Source organism: Tiliqua scincoides, chromosome 2 (assembly GCF_035046505.1).
Source record: "Tiliqua scincoides isolate rTilSci1 chromosome 2, rTilSci1.hap2, whole genome shotgun sequence".
Taxonomy (NCBI): Eukaryota; Metazoa; Chordata; class Lepidosauria; order Squamata; family Scincidae; genus Tiliqua; species Tiliqua scincoides.
The window spans coordinates 198,710,536-198,737,242 of NC_089822.1; the positions used below are offsets into that span (position 1 = coordinate 198,710,536).

At 41.5% G+C, this 26,707-nt stretch overlaps 1 protein-coding gene across 3 annotated transcripts in view; it reads right to left on the reverse strand.

The window, feature by feature from the left end:
• EBF1 (EBF transcription factor 1) overlaps positions 1 to 26,707 on the reverse strand; it is a 428,598-nt gene that overhangs the window by 12,334 nt on the left and 389,557 nt on the right. For all 3 annotated transcript variants that reach the window (XM_066618280.1, XM_066618279.1, XM_066618277.1), the window contains exons 12-15: positions 8,607 to 8,672; positions 8,132 to 8,309; positions 4,464 to 4,643; positions 365 to 559 (exon numbers count right to left, since the gene is read on the reverse strand). In XM_066618280.1, the coding sequence (XP_066474377.1) occupies positions 365 to 559; positions 4,464 to 4,643; positions 8,132 to 8,309; positions 8,607 to 8,672 (619 nt within the window). The remainder of the gene's footprint in view (positions 1 to 364; positions 560 to 4,463; positions 4,644 to 8,131; positions 8,310 to 8,606; positions 8,673 to 26,707) is intronic.

The following is a 26,707-nucleotide window of genomic DNA, read 5'->3' on the forward strand; positions in this document are numbered from 1 at the left end:
GAGAAGGCCAGACCCTGGAGAGACCCTGCAGTGGAGTACTTGCTAGAGTCCACAAAAGACTGGTCTGATAAAAGACAACAACAAGGATAAGAAAGGAAAGAAAGAGAAAGGCTGGTATTAGTAAGCTGCAATATAACTCATTTTAAGCAAACAGACCATGCTTTTACAGACAAGCATCGCAGTTCAACAGGGCAATAACAGCAGGTAGGCTTCGCCAAGCAAGGCAACGGAGGTGGGTATCAGCGATATATGGAAATTATACGTCATACACCACATTGTAGACCACTAAGGTTTTCTTTTCCTTGTGACAAGATGCAAGAAGACAAGGTGCTACAAAACATGTAACATGCCAAGATGGACCTACCTTGCAGGCTGTTCCCGTTGGTGCTGGTGCAGGTTGGGGGAGGGGAAGTCTGTGGTCTGACAACAGGGGCAAAAGCACTCTTCTGTTTCACTGCTGAGACCATGTTGGCTGGTGAGAAGGAGAAGATCCCAGACGAGCTGCTACAGTTAGAAGGGAGGCTAGTGGAGGAGGCCATTGTTGGGCTTGATGGCACGACTAGAACAAAACAAGAACAAAGATCAAATATTCAAATGGAAATTTTCAATGAACAAATGCTCTTAATTCGGGAGGAGGCAAGCCCTTCTCAGCAGGTGCCTCAAGAAGTTGGTGTTTCTTTCTCAGAACATCTGAAGGACCTTCCTTAGAGCTCAATCCTAACTATTGCTAACCCTGGGATGTGTGAGAAGAGTCTAAACATGGTCCCTTTCCATATCTGAGGAAGTGACACTGGTGTAGAAAGAAGTCACACTGTGAAACCTTCACATCTAACCCCAGGTTTTTAACATTAATTCTGAGGCACAGGAAGAAACTGTGTTCCAGTGGCCACTATTCTGTGACGGTAACATTAGAAGGGACCTCATCATGACTACAGCTATCTCACAGTCCTCAATTGTCTTGGTGATTACTCATTAAAACTGGTAAGCCTATGCACCATTTTCTGAGGGAGACACAACTGCTCAAAGTGAAAATTAGCATGCCGCCTCACACAGTGCTGACAGAAGTCATTTTGTCACCCCAAATAGATACACAGCTCAATTCAAGAAATACAACTCAAGATCTCTAGCAATAGTGTAGAGAATATCAGAGTGCATACTTCAGATTGTGTACAGTTGTATGCAATCCTGAGTGTGGAGCCTTTGCATAGTCTGCAACACTAAAGAGGATTCTGGGTCTGCCTCTTAAAATTTATGACATCCCTAAATATCTTGCCACCCCAAACCACCACTTGGGTTGCTCAGACAATCAGACGGACTCTGGTTCCTTAAGTACAATTTCTGCCTTTTTTTTGACAATCATCAAATAAGTTAAGATTTTGTTATTCTTTTATACCCCAAGTTTGTTTGTTTTTTAAGTATAATTGAATTCTACATAGGCATATGCGCTTTTGTGTAGGAGAGGAAGACAAATGAAATTGATCATATTTTGAAATTCTTTGGTTTTAAAAAAGTTAGGGTGCAATCCTAACCCCTTATGTCAGTGCTTTCCAGCACTGACATAAGGGCAGTGCAGCTCCGAGGTAAGGCAACAAACATTCCCTTACTTTGAGGAGGCCTCCGTGAGTGATACCCAACTGCAGGACGCAGCACATGTCCCATTGGTACCACTATGCCAGTGCTGGAAAGCACTGACATAAGGGGTTAGGATTATGCCCTTAAAGTGTTAGTAAAATTTTAAAAAAACTACAACTTTTTACAACTAAAAATAGTAAAACTAACAAGTTTATTTTTTTCATAAAATACTGTGTCAGTATGCAACAAATCTCATCCAATACATCTCAAAAATTTTGGCAATCCTATGTTTATTGAGAGATAAGAGCTTACTCCCTTACTTGGGAGTAAACACTATTGCAAGGGTGACCAACTTGCTTAACCTAAGAGCAAAAAATTCAGAAATTTGACAGCCACAAGAGAGATGTTTGAGAGCTACAACATTAGAGAAGCATTTAAATTCTTAAATACATGTGTGCACCACTTTGCGACGTTCCAGCTGACAGTGGGATCGCATGACCGATGACCAAGTATGGTCAAGTAGTCATTGGGGGCGCACAACCCAACTCTCCAAAAGCAAAGGAAGCTCCGCTCCCCTCCCCTCCAGAGGGTTGTCTGAGCCTCTGCAGGGCTCAAAGAAATCACATCTCTCGTATGATTTCCAGTTTCTTCCGTGAAACTGGCAGTCACACGAGAGACACAATTTCCCTCAGTCTGAGCTCCGCAGAGGCAGCAAGCGGGAAACTCCGATAAACCTCCAGAGGTGAAGGGAGCAAAGCATCCCCTTCCCTGCGGAGGGACCGGATTGCATCAAGTGCCACTTGACGACAGAGATCGCAGTCCCGATCCCTGTCGTTACGTGGCATATGACTGTACATTTACTCATCATAATCATTCAACTTATGCTTTAATTCAGTTGACTCGAAGTTTACACCCAGTAAATAAAATCATAAAGCGTGAAAATTTCTTATTTACTTTTTACATTAATTGTCGTTCAAAAAGGCCCTTAGCCAATGTATTACTGAGAGTTGAACATGCGGCTTTCGAGCAACAATTTGGCCATCCCTGCTCTATTGGGACTTACCTCTCAATAAACACACATAGGACTGGATTCAAGGATATCTTTAAACACCCAGTTTTGTTAGTATGTTTGTTTGTTATGAAAAAGGGAGGAAAAAAATGTGTGATTTTCTTCAGTCTGTCAACCATGTCAGCAAAAACCCCTCTGGGGTCATGAGTTTCTAGAGACAGCATTACAAACATGCAGAAACAGTGACAGTGCATCACGTCTTCAGTATTGCGGCCCTCCGTGATGACACCACCATGCATGCAGCATCTACTTTGCCCCGGCTGATGGAGCAGGGCAATGATCTAAAGCAGCAGCTCTGGACATTCTGACATTGGCAGCTACAGTTTTTTATTCATGTGTGGGAAAATATATATAGTTTTAAATATCTAACTAGCTTTATTAACTTCAGCAAACTCCTTTAATGTTGAAACCAGAAACTTTTCAAAAAAGCCTGTCAGTGCCTTGCACAAGGGCAATTGATGCCTCTGGCTGGTGTAGTCATCATCTAGGTTTAGAATGAATTTCTTTACTTCAAATAGTATCCAATTGCTACAGACTGATTTACTTTTTTCTCTACTGAAAAAAGAAAAGATCCATAAGTTGGCTAAGGGCCCAATCCTATCCAACTTTCCAACACTGGTGCAGCCGCAATGCAGCCCTGAGGTAAGGGAACAAATGTTCCCCTACCTTGAGGCGGCCTCTGTAATTGCCATCCCACCACAGGATGCAGTGCATGCCCCAATGGCATAGCGACACTGGCACTGAAAAAGTGGATAGGATTGGGTCCTTAGTTGCTCACTTAAAAAATAAATGTTATGATGATTTTTTATCCTGTTTAGAACTTGTTTATGTGGAGTGGTTTATGAATAAAATGGGAGGAGAATGAAAATTCAAATCAGCTGTGTTTTCAGATTATTATTTTATTTGCATTTCTGTAGATAAAAATCACCTTCTTGGAATCTCTGTGCAAGAATCTGATACTATATTTGTGAAAACTGAGGAAATCAATTAATGGAAATTAAACGTTCCAAGTTTCACAGTCTGACAGATACAATCTTAGTCTAAAGTCACTCGGTATCTGCAAGCACTTGTTAAGGCAGAGCAATCAAAGTACCTAAATTGAATTGCTACTATACAGCAATTAGTTTATTGATTTAATTAAGAATGCCACCTTTCTAATTCTTGGGTCATGATTGAAACATTTTCCAATTGAACATATTTGCCATTAACGGGACATCAGAATCTATCAGGAAAAATTCTCCAAACACTGTTAATAATACTTAATAACAACAACAATAAACAAGCATTCCTTAAAAGAAACAGACTATTCAAAACCAGGATTGTAAAACAATAACTTGTTGAAGTATTTTTTTAATAGATTAAAAACAGCAAGTCACAGTAAATTAACATTTCATACTGAAAAATACTATTCCGTTTATTCTGTTTAATACTTTAGGGACTTTTATTATTGTAAATTGTTGTTATGCCACTATCAGAATGAAGAAGTAACTCCTGCTGTAGAGGTCTGGAGTTATGACATGACAATCACGCAGGTCTGTTTTTAAAGAAAAATAGGAGCATGGAGGTGAAGTTCATTATATTGGTGTTACAAGTATTAAGTGTATCCAAGACACAGAAGGCAATGCCAGGAAAGATCTAGACAAATGGCATTTTACTGTATACATCTGGAACCAAGAAAGTTAGTAATAAATAAAAACAATAAACAACAATTAAAAAAAAACTGTTAGCCACTACAGATACTTTCAAAGGTCATTTAGGACTTGAGGTCATCAAAAAAGACTGAGCCGTTCAGACTAAAATGTGCAACATGCAGAATACATACTGGCATAGGGAGAATTGGCAGCAGACCCATTCAAGAAGGTTGGAGAGCCACCTAAATTGGACATTCCGGCATTTCCATAGCCGTTCATGCTTGTCGTGACGGAGTTGTAGTTTGTCTGTTGAGGGGTAGTGCTTGGCACATAGCCATGAGGCGACACGCTGCTTGAGTTGCGAGTAAAACCTTTTGCAGAAAGTAAAACAGGTATGAAAGCAGTTTTTCAAGAGAACGCTCCATCCAATTTCTAAACACCTCAAACTCTGCTACTCCGCTACTAGGCAAGGCTTCTCTATGAATGCATACATGGGGGGAATAGAGGTTGCAAACAGTTTATAAAGTGTGAAGAACTTCAATAAGCATGAGTGAAAATAATAGAGTCTTATATTATTGTATTGTATTGGTAACCTTCAGTCTCGAAAGACTATGGTATAGCGCTCTGAAAGGTGGTTCTGGAACAGCGTCTAGTGTGGCTGAAAAGGCCAATCCGGGAGTGACAATATCTTCCACACCGGGAGCAAGTGCAGTCTGTCCCTGGTCTGTCTCCCTGGCTATGGGCCTTCCTTCTTTGCCTCAGATTGCTGGCAAAGTGTCTCTTCAAACTGGGAAAGGCCATGCTGCACAGCCTGCCTCCAAGCGGGCCGCTCAGAGGCCAGGGTTTCCCACTTGTTGAGGTCCACTCCTAAGGCCTTCAGATCCCTCTTGCAGATGTCCTTGTATCGCAGCTGTGGTCTACCTGGAGGACGCTTTCCTTGCACGAGTTCTCCATAGAGGAGATCCTTTGGGATCCGGCCATCATCCATTCTCACGACATGAGCCAATGCAGGCGTCTCTGTTTCAGCAGTGCATACGTGCTAGGGATTCCAGCACGTTCCAGGACTGTGTTGTTAGGAACTTTGTCCTGCCAGGTGATAGTATAGTATCCTAAAGACTAACAGCCCAGTCCTATGCAGGTCTGCTCAGAAGTAAGCCCCATTAGCATCAATCGGGCTGACTCCCAGGAAAGTGTGGATAGGATTGGGCTGTCAGGACCCAATCTTATCCAATTCTCCAGTGCCAGTGCAGCAATGCCAATGGGGTGTGCACTGCATTCTGTGGTGCGTAGGCAGTCACAGAGGCCACCTCGAGGTTTGGGAACATCTGTTACCTTACTTCAGGGCTGCGTTGCAGCAGCACTGGTGTTAGAAATTTGGATAGGATTGGGTTTTTACACATTTCACAACAATAACATGAATCATCAGCTTTATCTGCATCTGATGAAGTGAATCCAAAAGCTAAATCCTAAAGCTTATGCATAAATAATTTGTTAGTCTTTAAGGTGATACAAGATTCTTTGTTCTTATTGCTGGTACAGACTAACAGCCGAATCCTGGGCAGCCCGGAACATGTGACTGCAGCAGCGCCAAAAACGGCTGCCACCGCATCCTGCGTGCTTCAAGCAGCCACGGGCGGCACCTCAGGAGAAGGGGACTTTCATCCCCTTACCCTGGGTAAATGCAGTAGCCCCACAATGGGACTACTTGATTCACCGCCAACAAAACGGTCAGCGGTGAATCAAGTGCCTCTGTGTCAGGCAGGGAGCCCAGTACAGAGGCTTTGGATCTGGTGTAGCTTGCCTTCCTCACTCCTCGCTCCCTCCCCCGCACACCTCCTCTCACCCTCTCCTCGCCCTCCGCCCACCTCCCCCCTCCCCAGAACGCCTCTTCTCTGCTGCTCTGTGGTCCATGAGACCACCGAGCAGTGGAGGGCGAGCGCCGGCGCTGGCCAGCGCTGGGCTACCACCGGTGCTCGCCCGGTGGTAGGGCCCGCAAATGTGCCTTACAGCACATTTGTGACAGTGCACATTGGTGGTGAGCCCAGGATTGGGCTCTAATATAGTTAGCCCACTCATATGGACCATAGATTGGAGGAGTTGTTGCAAATGGATACGATATGGTAGTAAGACTGGTCTGTTGAGTTCTCTCGTGATATGCTGTAAAAGATTCTTAGCCAAACATTCAACAATTCATGAACCATTTGTTACTACTTCATAATTTTAAAGAGGGGGCTTTTAAGCAAAAGTGTATGGCTCTTACTTGTCAGAGATTAACTCAGATCCAAAATCCCAATATCAGTCAGAATAGAGTTTGGGGCCACCATTTTGCAGATGCTTCTGGGAGATTAAATTTCAGAAGGTGCTACTGGGGCTCCTGCTCAGAGATGCTATGGCATTTAGTCTTTGGGGAGCCACAGGGTTCATCTACTTCATGCAATTTAACATATACATGAAACTGTTGGGCAGGACCATCAGGAGATACAGGTTTGGGCGCCATCAATTCAACTTCATATCTTGTGGTGCTCTCACTGTTCTGGTTGCTGCTAATTGTTTTTATTGTGTTATCTTGATTTGCATGTAGTATGTTTGCATGTATGATTGAAAGCTGCTTTGAGTGCCTCATGGATGAAAGGGGGAAATGCAGAATATAAATATTTTAATTAAGAATTACATAAACATTAATAATATTGTTTACCTGACATGTCTGTGGGGCCTAATATCCAGCAAGCTTTTTACTCTTAGGAATAGTGATAGTTTTAACAGATATCAAGGGGCTATCAAAGCAAACATGTATAAAATAAGGGACAGGATAATGTTTGTAGGTCCAACCCTACAGAAATGCATTTTGTTGTAGGAATTGTGTCTAAGGAGCATGCATCAGCAACTGGGGAGAAACAGTGGTCTAGAACAGGGGTCTCCAAACTTTTTTGGCCAGAGGGCCGCATGAAATATCTGGCACAGTGCTGAGGACCGGAAAAAAATGTAAATATAAAATTTAAATAAATAAATTAGAGATGGAACTTAGATGAATGAATACATGAATGAATACTGAGTGAGGCCATTCACTCAGCCTCTCCAGCCCTCAGAACACCCTCCAGATGCAATCAGAGCACAGCTCTGATTCATGTTCAGTCGAATGGGCCAGAGGCTTTCAGGGGACAAGAGACTGGCTGTGGGCCAGATAGAGGCTCGCTGCAGGTCACATCTGGCCCCCGGGCCGGGGTTTGGAGACCCCTGGTCTAGAAAAATGAGCAGTCTATTAGAATACTGGACTACTGAAGCTCCACACACGCCTGGCAGAATCACCCACTTTTGCAAATGTAGAGCTTGAATATTTAGCCAGTGTCAAGGCCATTGCAGCTAATTCCAGGGATACCAGAAGCATAGTCGCAGGCCCTGGTTATATAGGTCTATGCTTGAGTCATGTAAAAAACCAAGTGGAGTATGCATATGTTACAAATGTTTTTATTGTGAAAGGTACAGCCTTAGTATGGAGGATTTAATTTTACTATTGGACCTTTACTTTTGGATTCATTGACCATGACTCAATGAAATACATAATTTGCCATTTTTACTTTCTATGTCAATGACACTCCATGAAAATATTACTGCAGTTTATCTGAATATTCAATTTATGCAAATGGATTGTATGTTCCTTGGACCATTCAGACCATTCACCTCATTCAGATGAGGTTGCACTGAGCACTTTAATGAAAATAAGCATGCTTGTGGCAAGAAATATGCATAATGGCCTTTTATTAACCATGTATAATCTATTAAGCTCTTAGTTCTATGGTTACCCTGCAGTTTAAAAAAATTCTCTGACGTTTGCTGGAAGATAAAACATGCTCCTTCTTACCCTGATTGGTGGCCTGTGAGGCTTCTGAGACATTGACTGCTAGCTGTCCACTAAAGGAATTCACACCCATCATTCCTGCGTGGACAGACGTGTTGGCGAGTGCAGGGAGTTGGTTATGATTGCGAGGAACACTATAGAGTGCTTCTGCGATATCAGCTGCTCTTTTTAGGATTATTTCCTAAGGAAAGGAATTGAGAGACATAAGGTAATTGAGAAGCAATTTTAGGACTAGTTAATGAGACTATACCAGTGTGGATGGTTATTCAGTGTATCACCCTCGTAACAGTGGAACCAGACTGGTCTGATGTGAGTGCTGAACTAGATCAATGTTATCCACTGATCCACTTAGAAGGAAGCAACAGTTATCTGTGGTCCAGCAGAGAGAGTATGTTATACTATACCAGTATGGCTGTGTAAATGGCTCAGATATTAGTAAGTTCAATTCTGAGAGTAATCTAATTAAGAGTACATTTACCTGGTTGTTGTGTGGCATTCCATAGAGTGCTTCCACCAGGTCAGCTGCCCTCTTAAGAATTACTTCCTGCCAAGAATGAAAAAAAGTGTTCCTTCTAAATTCATTATTGTACAAGAAACAAGTCTTTTGCTGCATCTTAGAATCATAGAGTTGGAATGGATCCATAAGGTCATCTAGTCCAACTTCTTGCCTGTAGCAGGAACTCCTCCTAGAGCATCTCCAGCAGGTACCAACTGAGCCTCTGCTTGAAGATTTCCAGGGAAGGAGAATCCAACACCTCCCTTGGTAATCTGATCTACTGCCAAAGCACCCTTACAACTCAGTATTTCTTCCTCATGACAAGTAAAATCACCTCTCTTGCACAGTTTGTATCTTTTTGATCTAGTTCTACTCTCAGAGGCAGCTGAGAACAAATTTGTTCCTTCTTTCATATGACAGCTCTTCAGGTATTTGAAGAGCACTGTCATATCCCCTCTCAGCCTTCTCTCCTCTAGGTTAAACATGCCGAGGTCCCTCCACCTTTCTTCTTACATTCTGTTCTCCATTTTATTTTCTACACACCATAAGAGTCTTTAAAAGCACTCGTGTTTAGTGAACAGAGAATATAGTTAAATCATGAGTTCATCCAGTTCACACACAAGCTTAATAAAGTCAAAAGGTGAGACTTGTTTGTGCTGCAAAATAAAATCTGTCACTCAGTTGTCTACTGTCTATAGAATAAACCACTCCTGGGTTTATTGCAGGATAAGACCTGTGGTCATTTGCTAGATTACAGCAATCAGTGTCATTCACAGTGTTAGGAAACTCTCCAATGCCTTTATTTGGTTCTTAATTTATAGTATAGAAACTACCTTTATCAGATCAACTACACTGTTAAGCTCTCTCTTGAATGTAGCTAATCTGATAACAATGCAACAGCCAACTTCTTTGGCACATCTTCCTTTGTTGTAGATAGGTGCCACAACCAAGTATGCACACTAGGTGCAGCATGCTGAAATAAAAGAAGGGTTTTCAACCAACAGCAATATTGCAAAGCACCTCTGAAAGGTTCTCCTGCACAGAAGTGTCGTGCAGAACAAACAGACAGTTGTTCCTGAATTTTGGGGGCATAACACTACATTTCTTTGCCTCTTCATATCCTCATGCACTCATTTGTTTATCCCTGCTATGTTCCTCATCTCATCATTCTTAAGAACTCTCTGGACAGCAGCCCTCCCAGGGTGCAGGAAGCCCTGTATGAGCGTCTGCAGTGAAGTGAAAGTGGAGCGATCGTGCTCCACTTCTGGTTTTGCAGATGTGGAGCGCGATTGTTCCACTTTCACTTTTAAAAGCCTGGGGAGCCCTGCAGATGCTCACGCATCTTGGGGATCGCGTTGCTGCCTTCCCCCGCCCCCACCAAGATTTACTGTGGTTCAAACTCTCCCTGAGAGTTTGAAAACCGCTGGTTTAAGGGGATATCTGCATATGCTGTTCTTTCATCTAAATCAGCATGTGAAAACCTGGAAAACAATCTAGAGTGAACATAATAAAACATATTTGCAAATGACAGAACATAAGGAATGTCCTTTCTACATTTCTCCTTAGTATGTAAAGTTTCACAGAAAAGTGGCATTCCAATACAAAATTAATCAAGCAATATTACTACGACTTTGGTGTTTTTTTACTTCCCTATTGCATAAAAGAACCACAGAGCTGAATCCAAATATATTTCTGCAGGTGTCTTACAAAAATAGATGCAGCATTTTTCTACAGACTTTTGAATAAAGTTGAAAAGTTTAACTGTGAATGTTTTATACACTACCTAGATTTTCTACCCAAAAGAAGCAGAAATGCTCAATTTTCATATAGAATAGTCCCTGATCAGAAAATAGAGATATAATTGCATTCATTTTGCTGTCACCATAACCTCTTCAAAATCCTCGAACAACTCTTCAGATGACAAGCTTTTAGATGCATATTAGCATTTTTTTCAATTTAAAATTCTCTACAACATACGATAAAATAGTTGTCATACTACAGTGCCTACTTACGACATACATGACGTCCTAAATTTAAAAATGAGATGGAGAGATGGGTTTGTGTGTGTCCGTCTCTGTGTGTAAACTCCCAGTAAATGTTTACTATTCCTTAAAACCACTGCAGTGACTTCCATTCATGATGCAAATTTCTTTTATTTTTCACACATGTAGCATTATATAATTGATGGATTCTGAATCAATCAATTAGAAACTACTTCTGAAGAGATTGCTAGCTATAGTCTTTGTCCTTTCTGCAAGGCCAAGGTACTAAATAATTTAAAAGGGCTTGAACTGAATGCATATGATACCCATATGGAATCAGGCCATGCTGTTTTAACCAAGCCATTTAGAATGTCTGTAGACCTGTCTGCCTTGCAAAAGATTAAAATTCTAGAGTAAGAAAGAGATGTTTTTCAGATTTGACTTTTCCAGTTCATACAAACTGAAATATCTTGTCCAGGAATAATGAGTTTTCAAAATGTAAAGTTGTCATAGGGGTTACCAAAGTCAGGAATCTTCAGATGGAAATAGTATCTGTAATAATTCAAAATGTGGTTGAATAAGCAATGATCCCTTCTCAACTAGTAAACATTCTGAACTTTAAAAAAACATGCTTTTGGTTCATGTCTGTGTTGTCACATGGATTGCAATTCACAATCCATTTACTCTGGAGCAGTTTCATTCATCTGAATAGAACTCCTCAAGGGAAAATGGTTTGTGGGCTGCTGCCATAATATAATTACATAGTATCTTGCAGTTGCCATGCAGAATCTAAACCTCTATTCTTTCAAAATAGCAGTTAATAGCAAAGCATACTGAATGCAAAAAATGCTGAATGCAAAAAAGTACCCTAGCCTTTCCCATAGATTATTATTGGAGTATATTACATAACATAAGAACATAAGAACAGCCCCACTGGATCAGGCCATAGGCCCATCTAGTCCAGCTTCCTGTATCTCACAGCAGCCCACCAAATGCCCCAGGGAAGCACACCAGATAAGAGACCTCATCCTGGTGCCCTCCCTTGCATCTGGCATTCTGACATAACCCATTTCTAAAATCAGGAGGTTGCACATACACATCATGGCTTGTACCCCATAATGGATTTTTCCTCCAGAAACTTGTCCAATCCCCTTTTAAAGGCGTCTAGGCTAGACGACATCACCACATCCTGTGGCAAGGAGTTCCACAGACCGACCACATACTGAGTAAAGAAATATTTTCTTTTGTCTGTCCTAACCCGCCCAACACTCAAATTGAGTGGATGTCCCCTGGTTCTGGTATTATGTGAGAGTGTAAAGAGCATCTCCCTATCCACTCTGTCCATCCCCTGCATAATTTTGTATGTCTCAATCATGTCCCCCCTCAGGCGTCTCTTTTCTAGGCTGAAGAGGCCCAAACGCTGTAGCCTTCCCTCATAAGGAAGGTGCCCCAGCCCCGTAATCATCTTAGTCGCTTTCTTTTGCACCTTTTCCATTTCCACTATGTCTTTTTTGAGATGCGGCGACCAGAACTGGACACAATACTCCAGGTGTGGCCTTACCATAGATTTGTACAACGGCATTATAATACTAGCCGTTTTGTTCTCAATACCCTTCCTAATGATCCCAAGCATAGAATTGGCCTTCTTCACTGCCGCCGCACATTGAGTTGACACTTTCATCGACCTGTCCACCACCACCCCAAGATCTCTCTCCTGATCTGTCACAGACAGCTCAGAACCCATCAGCCTATATCTAAAGTTTTGATTTTTTGCCCCAATGTGCATGACTTTACACTTACTGACATTGAAGCGCATCTGCCACTTTGCTACCCATTCTGCCAGTCTGGAGAGATCCTTCTGGAGCTCCTCACAATCACTTCTGGTCTTCACCACTCGGAAAAGTTTGGTGTCGTCTGCAAACTTAGCCACTTCACTGCTCAACCCTGTCTCCAGGTCATTTATGAAGAGGTTGAAAAGCACCGGTCCCAGGACAGATCCTTGGGGCACACCGCTTTTCACCTCTCTCCATTGTGAAAATTGCCCATTGACACCCACTCTCTGCTTCCTGGCCTCCAACCAGTTCTCAATCCATGAGAGGACCTGTCCTCTAATTCCCTGACTGTGGAGTTTTTTCAGTAGTCTTTGGTGAGGGACCGTGTCAAACGCCTTCTGAAAGTCCAGGTATATAATGTCCACGGGTTCTCCCGCATCCACATGCCTGTTGACCTTTTCAAAGAATTCTATAAGGTTCGTGAGGCAAGACTTACCCTTACAGAAGCCATGCTGACTCTCCCTCAGCAAGGCCTGTTCGTCTATGTGTTTTGAGATCCTATCTTTGATGAGGCATTCCACCATCTTACCCGGTATGGATGTTAGGCTGACCGGCCTATAGTTTCCCGGGTCCCCCCTCTTTCCCTTTTTAAAAATAGGCGTGACATTTGCTATCCTCCAATCTTCTGGCACCATGGCCGTTTTGAGGGACAAGTTGCATACCTTAGTCAAGAGGTCTGCAACTTTATTCGTCAATTCCTTAATAACTCTTTGGTGGATGCCATCAGGGCCCGGTGACTTATTGATCTTTAATTTATCAATGAGGTCTGAAACATCTTCTCTTTTAACCTCTATCTGACTTAACTCCTCGGTCAGGAGGGGCCGTTCGGGCAGCGGTATCTGACCGAGGTCTTCTGCCGTGAAGACAGATGCAAAGAACTCATTTAATTTCTCTGCCATCTCTAAGTCTCCTTTTATCTCCCCTTTCCCTCCCTCACCATCCAGAGGGCCAACTGCTTCTCTGGCGGGTTTCCTGCTTCTAACATATTTGAAGAAGCTTTTATTATTCCCCTTAATGTTGCTGGCCATGCGTTCCTCATAGTCTTGCTTGGCCTCCAGTATCACCTTCTTACATTTCTTTTGCCACAGTTTATGTTCCTTTTTATTCTCCTCATTAGGGCAAGACTTCCATTTACAGAAGGAAGCTTCCTTGCCCTTCACAGCCTCTCTAACTTGGCTGGTTAGCCATAACCATATTCAATAAGTGCCATTATAATTTGCAGGAAGCTGATGTTAGGAATTTCTTTATTTTGCAACAATGCAATGGCCTACATACTTCATTCTTTCTTAAACAACATCTTCCCATAATAAAAAGCATTTTATGTGACACAAGGCAGTTGTTACACAAAAACCCCTTTCTCAGATAATTCTAAGCATTTACTTTAAAGATTATCTTAACATCTATATTCAGTCTAGTTGTTAAAATCCTGAGTAAAATGCCACTATATGTTTGTTTTCAGATCCCACTTAGTTAGCTAATATGCCATTATTTCAAATACACAGCAGCACCTAAAAGTCTCCTAGAAGTTACTGCAACAGACCTTGCAAGGTGCTTGAATTGCGGTGACCAGAAAATTGTTCTCACCTCCCTGTCATTACGTTCCCAGTGAATCAGCCCCCGAGCGTGTTTGTGTTCGGGATCTAATATATTGCCTTTCAATCAGAGCTGAGAGCCACTGAACACATAGACAGAACATGACGAACAGGTCAGGAAAGCAATAAAGATTTTACAGAGCTGTCCAAGGTGCTAAATTTACTCAATAATGGGTTTGGCACCATAGTGTTAACCTCTCATTTACTACCAGTTTGAGAGACTAAATTGAAGTAGCTGACTTCATTTACCTTGAAATGTATATTTTATGACATTATGTAAGTAGATTGAAAGGGCACTGCAGCTTTAACAATTTAAGGGCTAAAGCATGTTTAAGATGAAGCCTGACTATTTATTGTATATTGCACTTAAAGTATATGGAAGATTAAAATGCACTGATTAAATTTGTAAATGGTATTATAAGAAGGCTAGCTAATATAAAAAGATCTATGTCTTCGTAAATTGAAGTGATTCTGTGTCTTTGAAAGCATGCATAGAGAGTCATAGAATGCAATAGACATTTCTCAACATAGAAACAATGTTCACAATAAAGAAAGCTGAAACTGGTGCAGTGCTACTAAATTAATATTTTATTTTTGTAATATAGTATTCTTTTAAAAAAAGTTAAAAAAACCCTAAGGTTTCAATGCTATAGTTTCTTGTCAGCATAGTTTCCATTGAACTTAATGGGACTCACTTATGAGTAGACATGGAGCTAGCATTGCAGAGAAAAGTGTATTAACAATGCTAAGAATATATATCCCATTTTAAAGCACCATTCAAGCACATTAATTGAACCATTATAGGGTACAAGATGCTCTCAATGAGATTCACGGAGCAGTTGCACATAACTCATCTCCCGCCAAGTGAAATCCATGGATCTAAAGGTCCTGTCCACAGTGCATTTTATTCAGTACATTTGGATTTTAAATGATTTGGTCATGATGATTGAGACAAATCTTTTGGGCTGGAGACAATAATTTTTTAAAAAATTGAAAGTAGTGTGACTGTGGCAGCATCCATGGTGTACACACTCACTTCTTTTGTCTCTCTGTTGTCTGGTCAAACAGGTTTTGCAGATCTTTGAAGTCTTACAGAAAACCTGCAAAGCCAGGACAGAGATAATAGTGGGATGAATGTGTACACATACCATGGACAAGCTTGTCTTAATCCTTTCACTTTTGCCTCTCTCAAAGAGCTATCGCCTGTCTCCAGTCTCAAAGCACAGTTTCTTGTATTCACTGTTGACTGCTTACAACCTGCTCTAGAAACTCAGTAATCCACTCCGACATAGTCCTGCAAAAGACATATACCTTTTGGAGCTACTAGAGTGATGCCCTGACCATGAAAAATACTTCTTCCCTTGAACTTTACCATCTTTGTTCTATATAGGCATGGGTACTAGATTGGCAAGAAGGCACCAAATACACAGACATCCATCATCAAAGCTGCCATCTAAATGTGCTCTAATTCAAGTACGTCAGTCAGGACTATGACAAGGACTGGAATTGCTGTGTTTAAATGCAAACACTCTCAGCATAGCCTAACAGAGCAATCTTATGCACGTCCTATCAAAAGTAAGCTTCGCTGAGTTCAATGCTACAGGTAAATGTATATAGGACTGCAAGTAGCGTCACTTAGAAATGAATGAAAGGTTGACTCTTCTGGTAAACAGACTTTTTCTGCTATCATCCAAGGAATGTACTTCTTTATGGTAATAAATTAGATTCATTTGGCAATTCTTCCATCAGAATATTCCAGTGTAGACCTTTCTGAAGCAGCAGAATTTGACTAAAGCTAAACTTAACTTTACAGAAGCATCTGTCAGGAAAGATTCACTACAAATGCATTAAAGAAAACTCTTCATCCTTTAATTTCATATGGATAACTACCTAGGTCAAAATAAATAAGTAAATGTCTTGTGTACAGCTTAAGAAAAACATTTTTAAAAGGACAGATAAACAACAACAACAGTATTTATATACCGCTTTTCAACAAAAAGTTCACAAAGAGGTTTACAGAGAAAATCAAATATCTAATGGCTCCCTGTCCCAAAAGGGCTCACAATCTAAAAAGATGCAACACCAGCAGACAGCCACTAGAAAAGACACTGCTAGGGTGAGGTGGGCTAGTTACTCTCCCCCTGCTAAATAAAAGAGGAAGCAAAAAAAAGGAAGCAAAAAAAACAACAACCCCAAAAACTCAAATTTCAAGGCTTGCTCTATCCTTGAAAAGTGATGTACCCAATATTGGTTACCTCATCCTCTATAAGTTCCATGCCTTATCCTTTTATTTTTCATCTAAAACACTTTCTCCATAAATGTGTAGCTAGTAATCCAGTGTTTTAATTTGTTTCCCTTAGGGAATCTTTTCATTCATACAGTGCTGCACAGGTGCAAAAATGACCCAAATTCTGTGAGTTTACAATACTTATGCAGAGTTATTACTGTGAAAGCAACGTTGTCAAAACTTCAGGAGTTAAATTCAAAGAAAGTCCGCATTTATTTCAGGGTTTTGTCTAGCACAATAGCCCAATTTTACTTGTTGTGGATAATGCCATTGGAGAACCTATCAACATCATAAAATTTGCTTTAAACTGAATTATAATCTCTTATATAAACGCCCAAAGCTTTCTGGGCTATGTCACTTGCCTCAGAATGAAAACCATTCCATTTTCCATAAATGGTTCACTGGGGTCAAATTTCATCATAATGACTGTATTTTGTGCCACTTCTTAGGAAGTTGTGCTACAACATTCTTGCTGACCTCTGCTTTTGCATTATGTTGAAATAGGTGAAAAGAACAGTAGATGCAGGCCCCAAGTTTAAGTAATGTCACAAAACCTCAAAAAATGATTTGTTATAGGCCATATGTTTATCTACCTTTCCAAGTAAGAGCCCTCCAGTAGATACGAAGCTCATCAACCACCTATTGTGCTCTGTTTAGTCCACCAAAGCACTTATATATTTATAGGGAAAGGCTGTTCTAGGAAATCACGCATCATTTATATTATCTGTTGTCAAGATAGCATATCATCTTCTAATGCTCTATTAGTACTGCAGCATGGCAAAGATAAGAAACTGAGAAATCATTCATCTACTGCAGAAATGCTTAATCAAGATGATGTCACTCATTGTTTCCTCACTTCCATCTTTAATTCATCAACTGATTTTTAGCTTTCAGTTTTATGAGTACTGAAATCATATCCCCAGTTAAATTCTGAATACAAGATTTCATACACTTTCCTTAATTTTGAAAAAGTGAACTTTGGAAACTGCAGTTTAAAACCGTAACAACACTGAGGCTGCAATTCCAGTCACACTCTTCTCTTATACTTGCCATCTTTTGTGGCTAGAATGGGACTAACTTTTGGAATTAATAGCTGTGTAACCCTGGCTAAGACTAAGCTACAAAGTTTTATTTCTTAAGTTGGTAGACTGGAAGGGGTACTGGTCTTTTACATTAGGGCATGAATCAATTTCTTTCATATCTATATTTTAAAGTTCAGATGTACATTATTTTTCCTAAGGAATATTTATATGCAATGTCCCAAAGTGAATGAAAATTTGATATCTCTATTGAAGATGGGCTAAAGATGGACTGATTGCTCATTGCATTGATACCCTGTAGGAGTCTACCTTCCATTTCACATGGCACTTCTGCAACCATGAGATCTGCTGCTGACTTTGCATGCCCAAAGGCATCCAAATGCAGGTTCTTTTCCTGTGTTATAGAGAATGAGGTATCCTTGCAGTACCCTCTTGCAATATGTGAACCTGTGTGGAATATGCACATAGTTCTGCTCCCTCTATTGAAGGGAATGGTGAAGGACTTGCTTCTCTGTCTTCCCAGAATGATCCATAAGTGATGCATATAAGGGAAATGCTTCCTACTAGAATGTCAGGGGTGGGTGAATCTTTTCATCCATTTTCTACAACATTTCATGCTGTCAGTACATATTGAATGTCCCAGTGAATTAAGTGAATCTTACTTCTACATAGACATGCATAGGATTGTGCTGTTACTGTACTTTCCACTGAGTAAATATATTCCACTGACTCATAAATATATTTATACTATAAATATACAGTAAAATGCATAACTAGAAATGGTCTGGAGCAACTATCCTTGCTTTGGATGGAAAGGCCTCACTCAATCAAACACCTACCAGGGTGGTGTAGTGGTTTCAGAAGTGGACTTAGACCTGGAAGATCCAAGTTCAAATCCCCCCTCAGCCACAAAGCTTCCTGGGTGATCTTGGGCCAGTCAATTCTCTCAGCCTCATCTACCTCACAGGGTTGCTGTGAGGACAAAAGGAGGGAAGCAGCTGCGTACACCAGTATAAAAATGTGAAAAATAAATACATGAAAACAGAACATACTCAAGAACAGAAAAGCACGGAAGAAACAACTTGAGCACAAAAACAAGTGAAAGACAGGTAGTGATATGAAGCAGGCAAATGTCTGAACAAGTATTTTACAAAGAAAAAAATTCCCAACAAATAAAAATCTGGGGAAAGCATATTCATGACCCATAGCTGAAAAAGAAGCAGCGGAAAATTCAGCAAAGGAGCGAGGGGACTGTCTTTCCATGCCCTCAACAGGCGAGGTGATTGCCATCTTCCTCCTCCTCCTGTTAAAACTCCTTCAGACACTTCAGGAGTGAGATGGGAGCTCTTCAGAGAGCCCCATAAGGCCTCTCCTGTCACCATTACTGGCTCCTAGCTTTTCTCTCTTCCACTTCCTTGATGCATTTGAGTCTGAGCTTTTCAAAAGCTTGCCTCAAGGGCATATGTCTGACAGGACTGCAGTCTTGGTGGGCATCAAACACCCAGGTCCCAGCAATACTATGACTGAATGCCAGCCATAGTTACACCTACCTTGACATGTTATTTGTACTGTGACTCCTCCCCAGAGCTTTTTTTCTAATGGAACGCGGGGGGACGGAGTTCCGGCACCTTTTTGCAGGGGCCCCTCCCCTTTGGAGGCATTCCAGGAGGGGGGGAGCAAAACAGAGGCATTTGCTGGGTGGGTGCTGGGGGGTGCAGGGTGGGCGGGTGCCTGGCCCCTGCCTGACGGCACAACGACCCCCTCCTGCCCCATCTCCAAGCTCTGGCCTGAGCCCAGCCTCCCTCCCCTCCCCCCGCGCTCTGCTTCCCAGCGCAGCATCCAAGCCTGTGGAGGGCACAGGGGGACACGCGCCGACGCTGAGGAGGAGGACGGACAGCCAGCCAGCCAGCGAGACGGGCTGCGGCACCCATGGAATGCCCAGGTACTGGCTTGGCGGAGGAGGAGGGGAAGGAAGCTGGATGGTGCAGCCCCGTGCCAATCTGCAGCACGAGCCTAGGTATGTCTACTCAGAAGTATGTCTCATTGTGCTCAATGGGGCTTGCTCCTGGGAAAGGGTGCATAGCCTTGCAGCCTGAGAGCCCAAGCATGTCTACTCAGAAGTAAGTTCAATTGTGTTCAATGGGGCTTACTCCCGGGAATGTTTCATAGCCTTGCAGCCTGAGTAGACAGGCAGAGGAAGGGCTCTGAGGCTGCAGTCCTCTCCACACTTTCCTGGGAGTAAGCTCCATTGACTAGAACGAGACTTACTTCAGAGTAGACATACCTAGGATTGGTCTGTTAATCCTGGCAGAGATATATATCTGCACCCGTTTTCACATGCTAAGGGCAGGTGAAAAGGGATTCTATGTGTGTACAACGTGCTGTCCAGCCTTGCCAGAGATCCTCCTCATCCTTCCCCCACAAGCATGCCCTCTGCCAGCCAGCGTTTCCAGCTCCTCTCCAGCAATGCACAGCAGCTGCTCAGGGCAGCAGAGAACATACAATTGCATGCCAAGCGCCTTCCCAAAGACACAGAGTATTCTGATACCTGAATTAAACCATATTTAATAGCTTGTTTGCAAACATAGCTGTTTCTATGTGCACCTAAGGACCCCTCTCGTGTAAGAATTCCTTTTTTGTTCTTACTCCCACAGTTACTTAGAGTAATTTTATTACATGGAACTCATGTAAGCCATTTTTCGGAATCCATTCACTGCTTCCTCTCCTTGAAGTAGTGCCACACTACATACTACATGCTACAAGTGCACCTGTACGGTATTTTTCCCCATGTGTAGAAAAAGTAGCTAGGGGGAAGGGGATGTGGAGATTGACAGCCCAATCCTATGCATGTCTACTCAGAAGTAAGTTCATCTTTAGGGGGGAAGCACATAAAAATATTTTATTTCTCCAATAAAAAATAGTTTATAAACAAACAAACAAACAAATAAATAAAAGATTAACAAGTTGTGAGTTCCTGCACCTTTTTATTTACAAAAAAAGCACTGCTCCTCCCAGCTAGGTAGGTGTACTTGCTCCCCACTCTTGAATAAGCTACCTCTTCACAAAATTATCTTGGAATGTACACATGCACGCACACGCATTAATTAAGTTAGAAGGCTTTTCACAATCCACTTCTGAAGGCATATTGCAGGACATAAGACTCACTCAGCTAAGGGGAACTGAGGTTTCTTCATCCAAACTGAAGATCACAGCCTGTGCCTAAGGCACTAATAAAAACATTCATGCATAACCTTGCCACCTGCTCCACATTGAACTAAGCTTATAAATAAAATATAGTTAAGCATATATGAGACAGCAAAAATCTTTGAACACTGAAGGGTACATGCATGCAGGCATCAAGCCATGAATACATTAAGAAGCAATGAGAAAGACGCAGTGAGAAAGAATATATTAAGAAGCAACGAGAAAGGTCTCTTGACCAAAAGGGTGATAATTCTAGAAGAGAGATCTGGCAGCATTTTTCCTTCCTAAGTACAGTACTGAAATCAGGAGTACGTAAATCATGATGGCATCATTTCATGTGCACCCCACAATGAACACACTACACAGTTCACCTGGCATATAAACTTGACCACTTTACTGAAAAATCAGTCATGTGTTTGAGCAACCCTGCAGTGGACCATGCCTCACAACTTCTCCCCACTTTAGTGCAGGCGCCTAACCTAGAGGAGATAGCAAAACACCATTTATTCCCCTTTTAGGTGTCCTCACCCTGACTCAAAGCTGTAGACCATCAATTTTCAGACCAAACTTCTCTATGCCAACCCTAAAGAGTCGAGGTAGCTAGACTGCAGTGCTTCGCCCAAGCCACAAAGCCTCTGAGGTTGACTTTGCAATCCAAACCCAAGGGCTCCCCAGCTAACTTCATTGAGCCAGACAGCCTCCAGGGATCAGTACGGGCTCACCCACTGACTTCTGCTTACCTGAGGGTGCATGCCAAAAACAAAACACCTTGGATGCCACTCTGCAAGGTAGCCAAGACAATATCAGTGACAAAAGAAAGATAAATGAACACTATGAAACAGAATGGGATGCGAATGGACAATGGATGGAGAGGTATTAACATACCCGCCAGATTAAACCCCCACCCAAAGTTGTATTCATATGCCAAGCTGTATGCATTCTTAACACTTGAAATTGTCAAAATTGCATAGCAACCAATGAGAGAAGGTCCAACAACAACAACAACAGTATTTATATACCACTTTTCAACAAAAAGTTCACAAAGTGGTTTACAGAGAAAATCAAATATCTAATGGCTCCCTGTCCCAAAAGGGCTCACAATCTAAAAAGATGCAAAGGAATACCAGCAGACAGCCACTAGAACAGACAGTGCTGGGGTGAGGTGGGCCAGTTACTCTCCCCCTGCTAAATAAAAGAGGAGCACCCACTTGAAAAAGTGCCTCTTACCCAGTTAGCAGGGGTTCCACTGCTCAGTGTGAAGATGGAATGAGGGGATAATGAAGCACTCCTTCCTCATGTTGGGTTTAAAGTTTAACAACACAATCCTTTAAGCCTCTTGTGCAGACAGATCAATGAGGTTCATGTCCACAGCAGGCTGGTGGGAGGCTGTTGCAGACTTGGAGTGCAGGGCACCCCAAATCTGCCATGCCCCACCGCTGATGCAAGCAACATCCTCCTGCTTTGTGGCTGAGCCAGCTCTGCACCCATGGCTGGGGACTGAGAGCTGCTCCAATAACCTATATAAGAATATCAGGGCCCTTCAGTGTCTAAGACTGAAGTGAATAAAAAAGCCATTATGCACGCACCTTTGACATTGCAAAACTGCAATTGGCTTTTAACTGTAGCCAAACTTTAGGGACATAAGAGATTCATGAAACATACAGCACTCAAATCAACTTTGCATTGCTGTACTGTATGATACACTGAAAGGTTACCTTACACTGGGGATGAAAACTGGTGACATACAGGGTTGGACCTGGTACCAAGGCAATTTAACCTGGCCTAAAATGCCCCTACCAAATGTTAATCAAAGTGTGGTGAATGGTGCCCACACCATGGTGAAAAAGTTGTGAAAGCAGCAAAGATTCCATACTTTAACGCCACAGCCCTTTTTGCTTTTTGTATGACAACCTCCCTGCCATGCATAAGCACATGTGCTCTATTAACAAGAACCATTGTAATATATTGACCAAGAGTCTGAGTTAGAAAACAGAGAGTCCTCCGTTCAAATCTTTCCTCTTACATGAACTCGGTAGATGACCTTAGTCAATCTAATAACACCACAACAAAAATAACCTTTGAGTTTCCCAGGATCTTAACTATATCCTGAATTGCAGAATATAGCCAGCCTAGCATACTTGCTTAGGTGGTGATTAAGCATAGTATAATAATAATAATAATAATAATAATAATAATAATAATAATAATAATAATAATAATGAAAATAAAATTATGATTACAACAAATTAAAGCAAGCAAAGTGATCAGTGCCATAAAGTTATATAAATATATATTAGCCCTATTACACACAACTATGAAAGCCCTGACTGCAACATGACACAAATTCTATTATGGAAACAGAATTCACAAGTGGTGGTCAGTTTCTTTTTCCAAATTTGTATCCTAACTTCCTATGACACCTCAAGACAGCTAACAATAAAAAATAAAATAATCCCCTCCCTAATAATCAACAAGCACAACTAAAATCATAGATTAAAAAAAAGCAGGCAACAATAAAAACAAGTCCCCATTATTGGTTGTGTTTCAAAATATATTACTAGTCCTTGGTTTACTCTCTGGATAATCAAACACACCCTGAGAATACATAAATTGGCAGTTCTTGACTTACAGCTCCTTGACTTTGGAGCACAAGTAACTTCTATGCTACACAGAGAGAGGTTTGGACAGGGTTATGGAAGGCATGCAAGGATTGCCACTTCCCTACAACTGCCCCCTCCCACTGCTACTGAATGTACCTATATGCTTGAATTGGTGGGGCAATCAGGAAAGACTTTTCTGAATGCATGTGCTTCATTGTTTGAGTCCAAATGCCATGTTCAATCAAAGGTATTTGAAAATTATTTCCTAATCCTAATTCAAATTTTACCTAACTCTGCATGTCAAATTTTACCTAACTCTGCAATACCAGCACAGAGTCCTCTGAATCCAATGGGAAAGTTTCAGCATTGGGAGGCCTCCCTGGGGTAAGGGAACATTTGTTCCTTTCCCACAGGGTAGACCCCTGCTGGCCTGGTGGGTCAACTTGGACCTGCACCAGCGATATCACTGGCACAAATCCATGTTGACCCATGAAGGAAGATCAGGCCTGGAAAGAGGGTTAGGATTCAGCAAATACTGCTGCCACTGAATCCACCCCCTTCCTGGGCCACCCTACTCCCCTCACCCATCTCCTTCCTGTTCCATCCCCCCTGCCTCATTCCACTATGAGAGAGAGAGAGAGAGAGAGAGAGAGAGAGAGAGAACGACTGCACTTCTGGAATATCAATCTCAGATAAAAGATGAATCTCATCAGAAGCTGAAGTACTGCTGGTTTTAAAAAAGAATAAAAGTGAAAAAGTAAAAAGCTGTGATTATGTGACCTACGGTGATATTTTGCTACGTTTTTGCCCAGGCTGAATGAATTTTTACAAAGCTGAAACAAAGACTGGAATAATGTTGAGAGGCTTTCATATTAGAGTGTTTAAAAAAAAATCTGCACTGTCATAACCCCTACAAATGAGTACATTCACTTACATTTTACCATTGGCATAATTAAAAAAAAGTCTCTGGGAAGGGGCATTCTCATTACAATAAAGGACCACTTCAGACCCAATTGAAATGAAAAGAAAGCGCATAGCTTACATCTCAATACCAAGTGGTAATTCCTAGAGAAGCATAAAATGCCAAATGTGTAACAATTATGTTTTATAACTCTGTGTTCAAAGGACTTAATAGTATTTTATTGCACAGAGAGGCTTCAGCTCAAGCAGACCTATTTTACTGGAGTGCTCCCAGCCTTATGTTGTTGAAGCACTTTATCAACTTTCTTTCTTATTATCATCAGCAAGAGAAAGACATGATTAATTTTTGAACACATCAAAACAATACTAAAAATCTGGCAGTGACTAATTTTGCTAAGCAGATGTCGTGAGCCGTTCCCCACACTGATAAATGTCCTCAGGAATATCATGTGCACAAGATATCCTGATATTAGCCCCTCCGAGCCCAGCCTTGTGATAACTATCACCACGTTTAATATGATCATAGTGTCTATTCTCAGCAATGACAGATATGACCATCTTCTAAAAGGCATCCATTAAGAAATTGGGGAGAAGGGGAGGAGTGGGGGAAATGTTTAAAAGAATACTACTCGTATTTATTGTCACCCAAAGTTGGTCACCCAAGAAATCACAAAAATTTTGACAATACACTCATTGCCTCTTGTCTTTAAGATTTTCAAAAATAATATGAACAACTGAAGGAGATTTTGACTATTTCCTACTAAATCAATGTATAATGTGATTTGAGATTCTTTTGACACTGTACAAGACCATGGCAGATGAAAATGAAAGCCTAGATATACCAAAAGGTCTATATTTTTTGAGATCAAACATAGCACATTACATGGCATGGGTCATCTTTTAGCAACGTGCTCCTTCTTCTGTTGACACATATGCTAATAGGGCACAAACAAGCGTATCCCCTACAGCAGTGGTTCTCAGACTTTCAGAGTCGGGACCCACTTTTTAGAATGAGAATCTGTCAGGACCCATTGGAAGTGACATTATCAAGCAGGAAATTTTTTTAACAATCCTAGGCTGGAATCCTACCCACACTTACCCAGGAGTGACTATCATTGTTAAAAGCATATACATAGTAGCCTGTTAAAAGTACAGATCTGTAACATTTCCCCAAATGCAGTCACATACCAGACAAATATATTAAAAATAAAATATTGAAATGAATGGAGACCCACCTGAAATTGGCTCGCGACCCACCCAGTGGGTCCTGACCCACAGTTTGAGAAACACTGCCCTACAGTATCACCTGAAAGCATGAAGTCACCTTTTAGATGTGGTTATAGCAAAGGCAGAGTATATATCTTTGCTTTTTAACACCATGGTCTCCAAAGTGGAGACTGCTGAGCGCCCGCAAAGGTTTCATCGGTGTGGGTAGCACTTACCGTTCCATGAGAGAGCCTTGACAAAGCACCTACGTTCACCCCCAATCACTGTCGCTTCTAGCCACTTCTGACTTCTGATGCCCCAGCAGGCTTTGGACCCAAATTTCTGGACAGAAGCGGTTGGATGCAACGACAATTGGGGGCTAACGGAGGCACTTTGTCAAAGCTCCCCCACAGAACAGTAAGCACTGGTCACATGGGAGGGCTTTTGAAGGGCACCAGCTCTGGCCGCCAGCTGCAGTCTGGAGGGCCTTGCTTTAAAAGAGAGATTGAGGCTACAATCCTGTACACATTTTCCTTGGAGTAAGCCCCATTGGACAACAATGGGACCAACTTTTGAGGAGACATGCATAGGATTTTGCTGTGAATTATCGTGCTGTGGTACTTAAAAGATGTTAGTGTCTAAAGGAATTTAAACACAGTAAGCAAAATGATTGACTTTTAAAACAGAAAAAAGACTGTTATTGCCTTAATAAAAAAAAAATCAATGGAAGCAAAATGAAGACAAGAGATTTTGTCTGAGTTGCTGTTAATACTGTTGAAGAACTATGGATATTAGAAGGTCAACAAATAACTTAGACCAAGTGTTATGAAATGAGTGATTTGGCTTTGAATTGTATTGAATGCAAATTGTTCACTGCCTATTAAACCAGGTAATTTTTACCCATGGTGCCTCAATTACTGTTCCATAAGCAATAATGCAGTTGTAAGAGCTGGTAGTTCGATTAGTAGCCCTCTGAGAAGCTGGGCTGGGGCAGCTGACTTTACAATGATGAATCACTAAGATTGGTCTCCAAGTGGTCCCCTTCCTTTCCTTCGTGGGAGCTCTTCTAAAAGTAACATTACCACATTCATTTGATCAAAATGGGCCAGTTTCAAGTGTCATCTGTTAAGCACAGATTGTGAAGTGCTATGTTTTTAAGGAATGAATTATGGCAATTGCCTTGCATTGTTTCCTGCACACTCTATTAAATGACATCATCATGATAAGAATGAAGCTCTTTTTACTGCTCAGTTTGAGTGTGGTGAGAGAATTATGCAATGGTCATATTTCATCTGGAAAAGCAAATCATACTATATATCTTTGAAATCTCAAGCTTAATAAGCAATGAAGCTGTACGTTGCTGTCATAAAGCACCAATATTACGCATTTAGAATTTTGAGACCTAAATTTGTTTTCAAA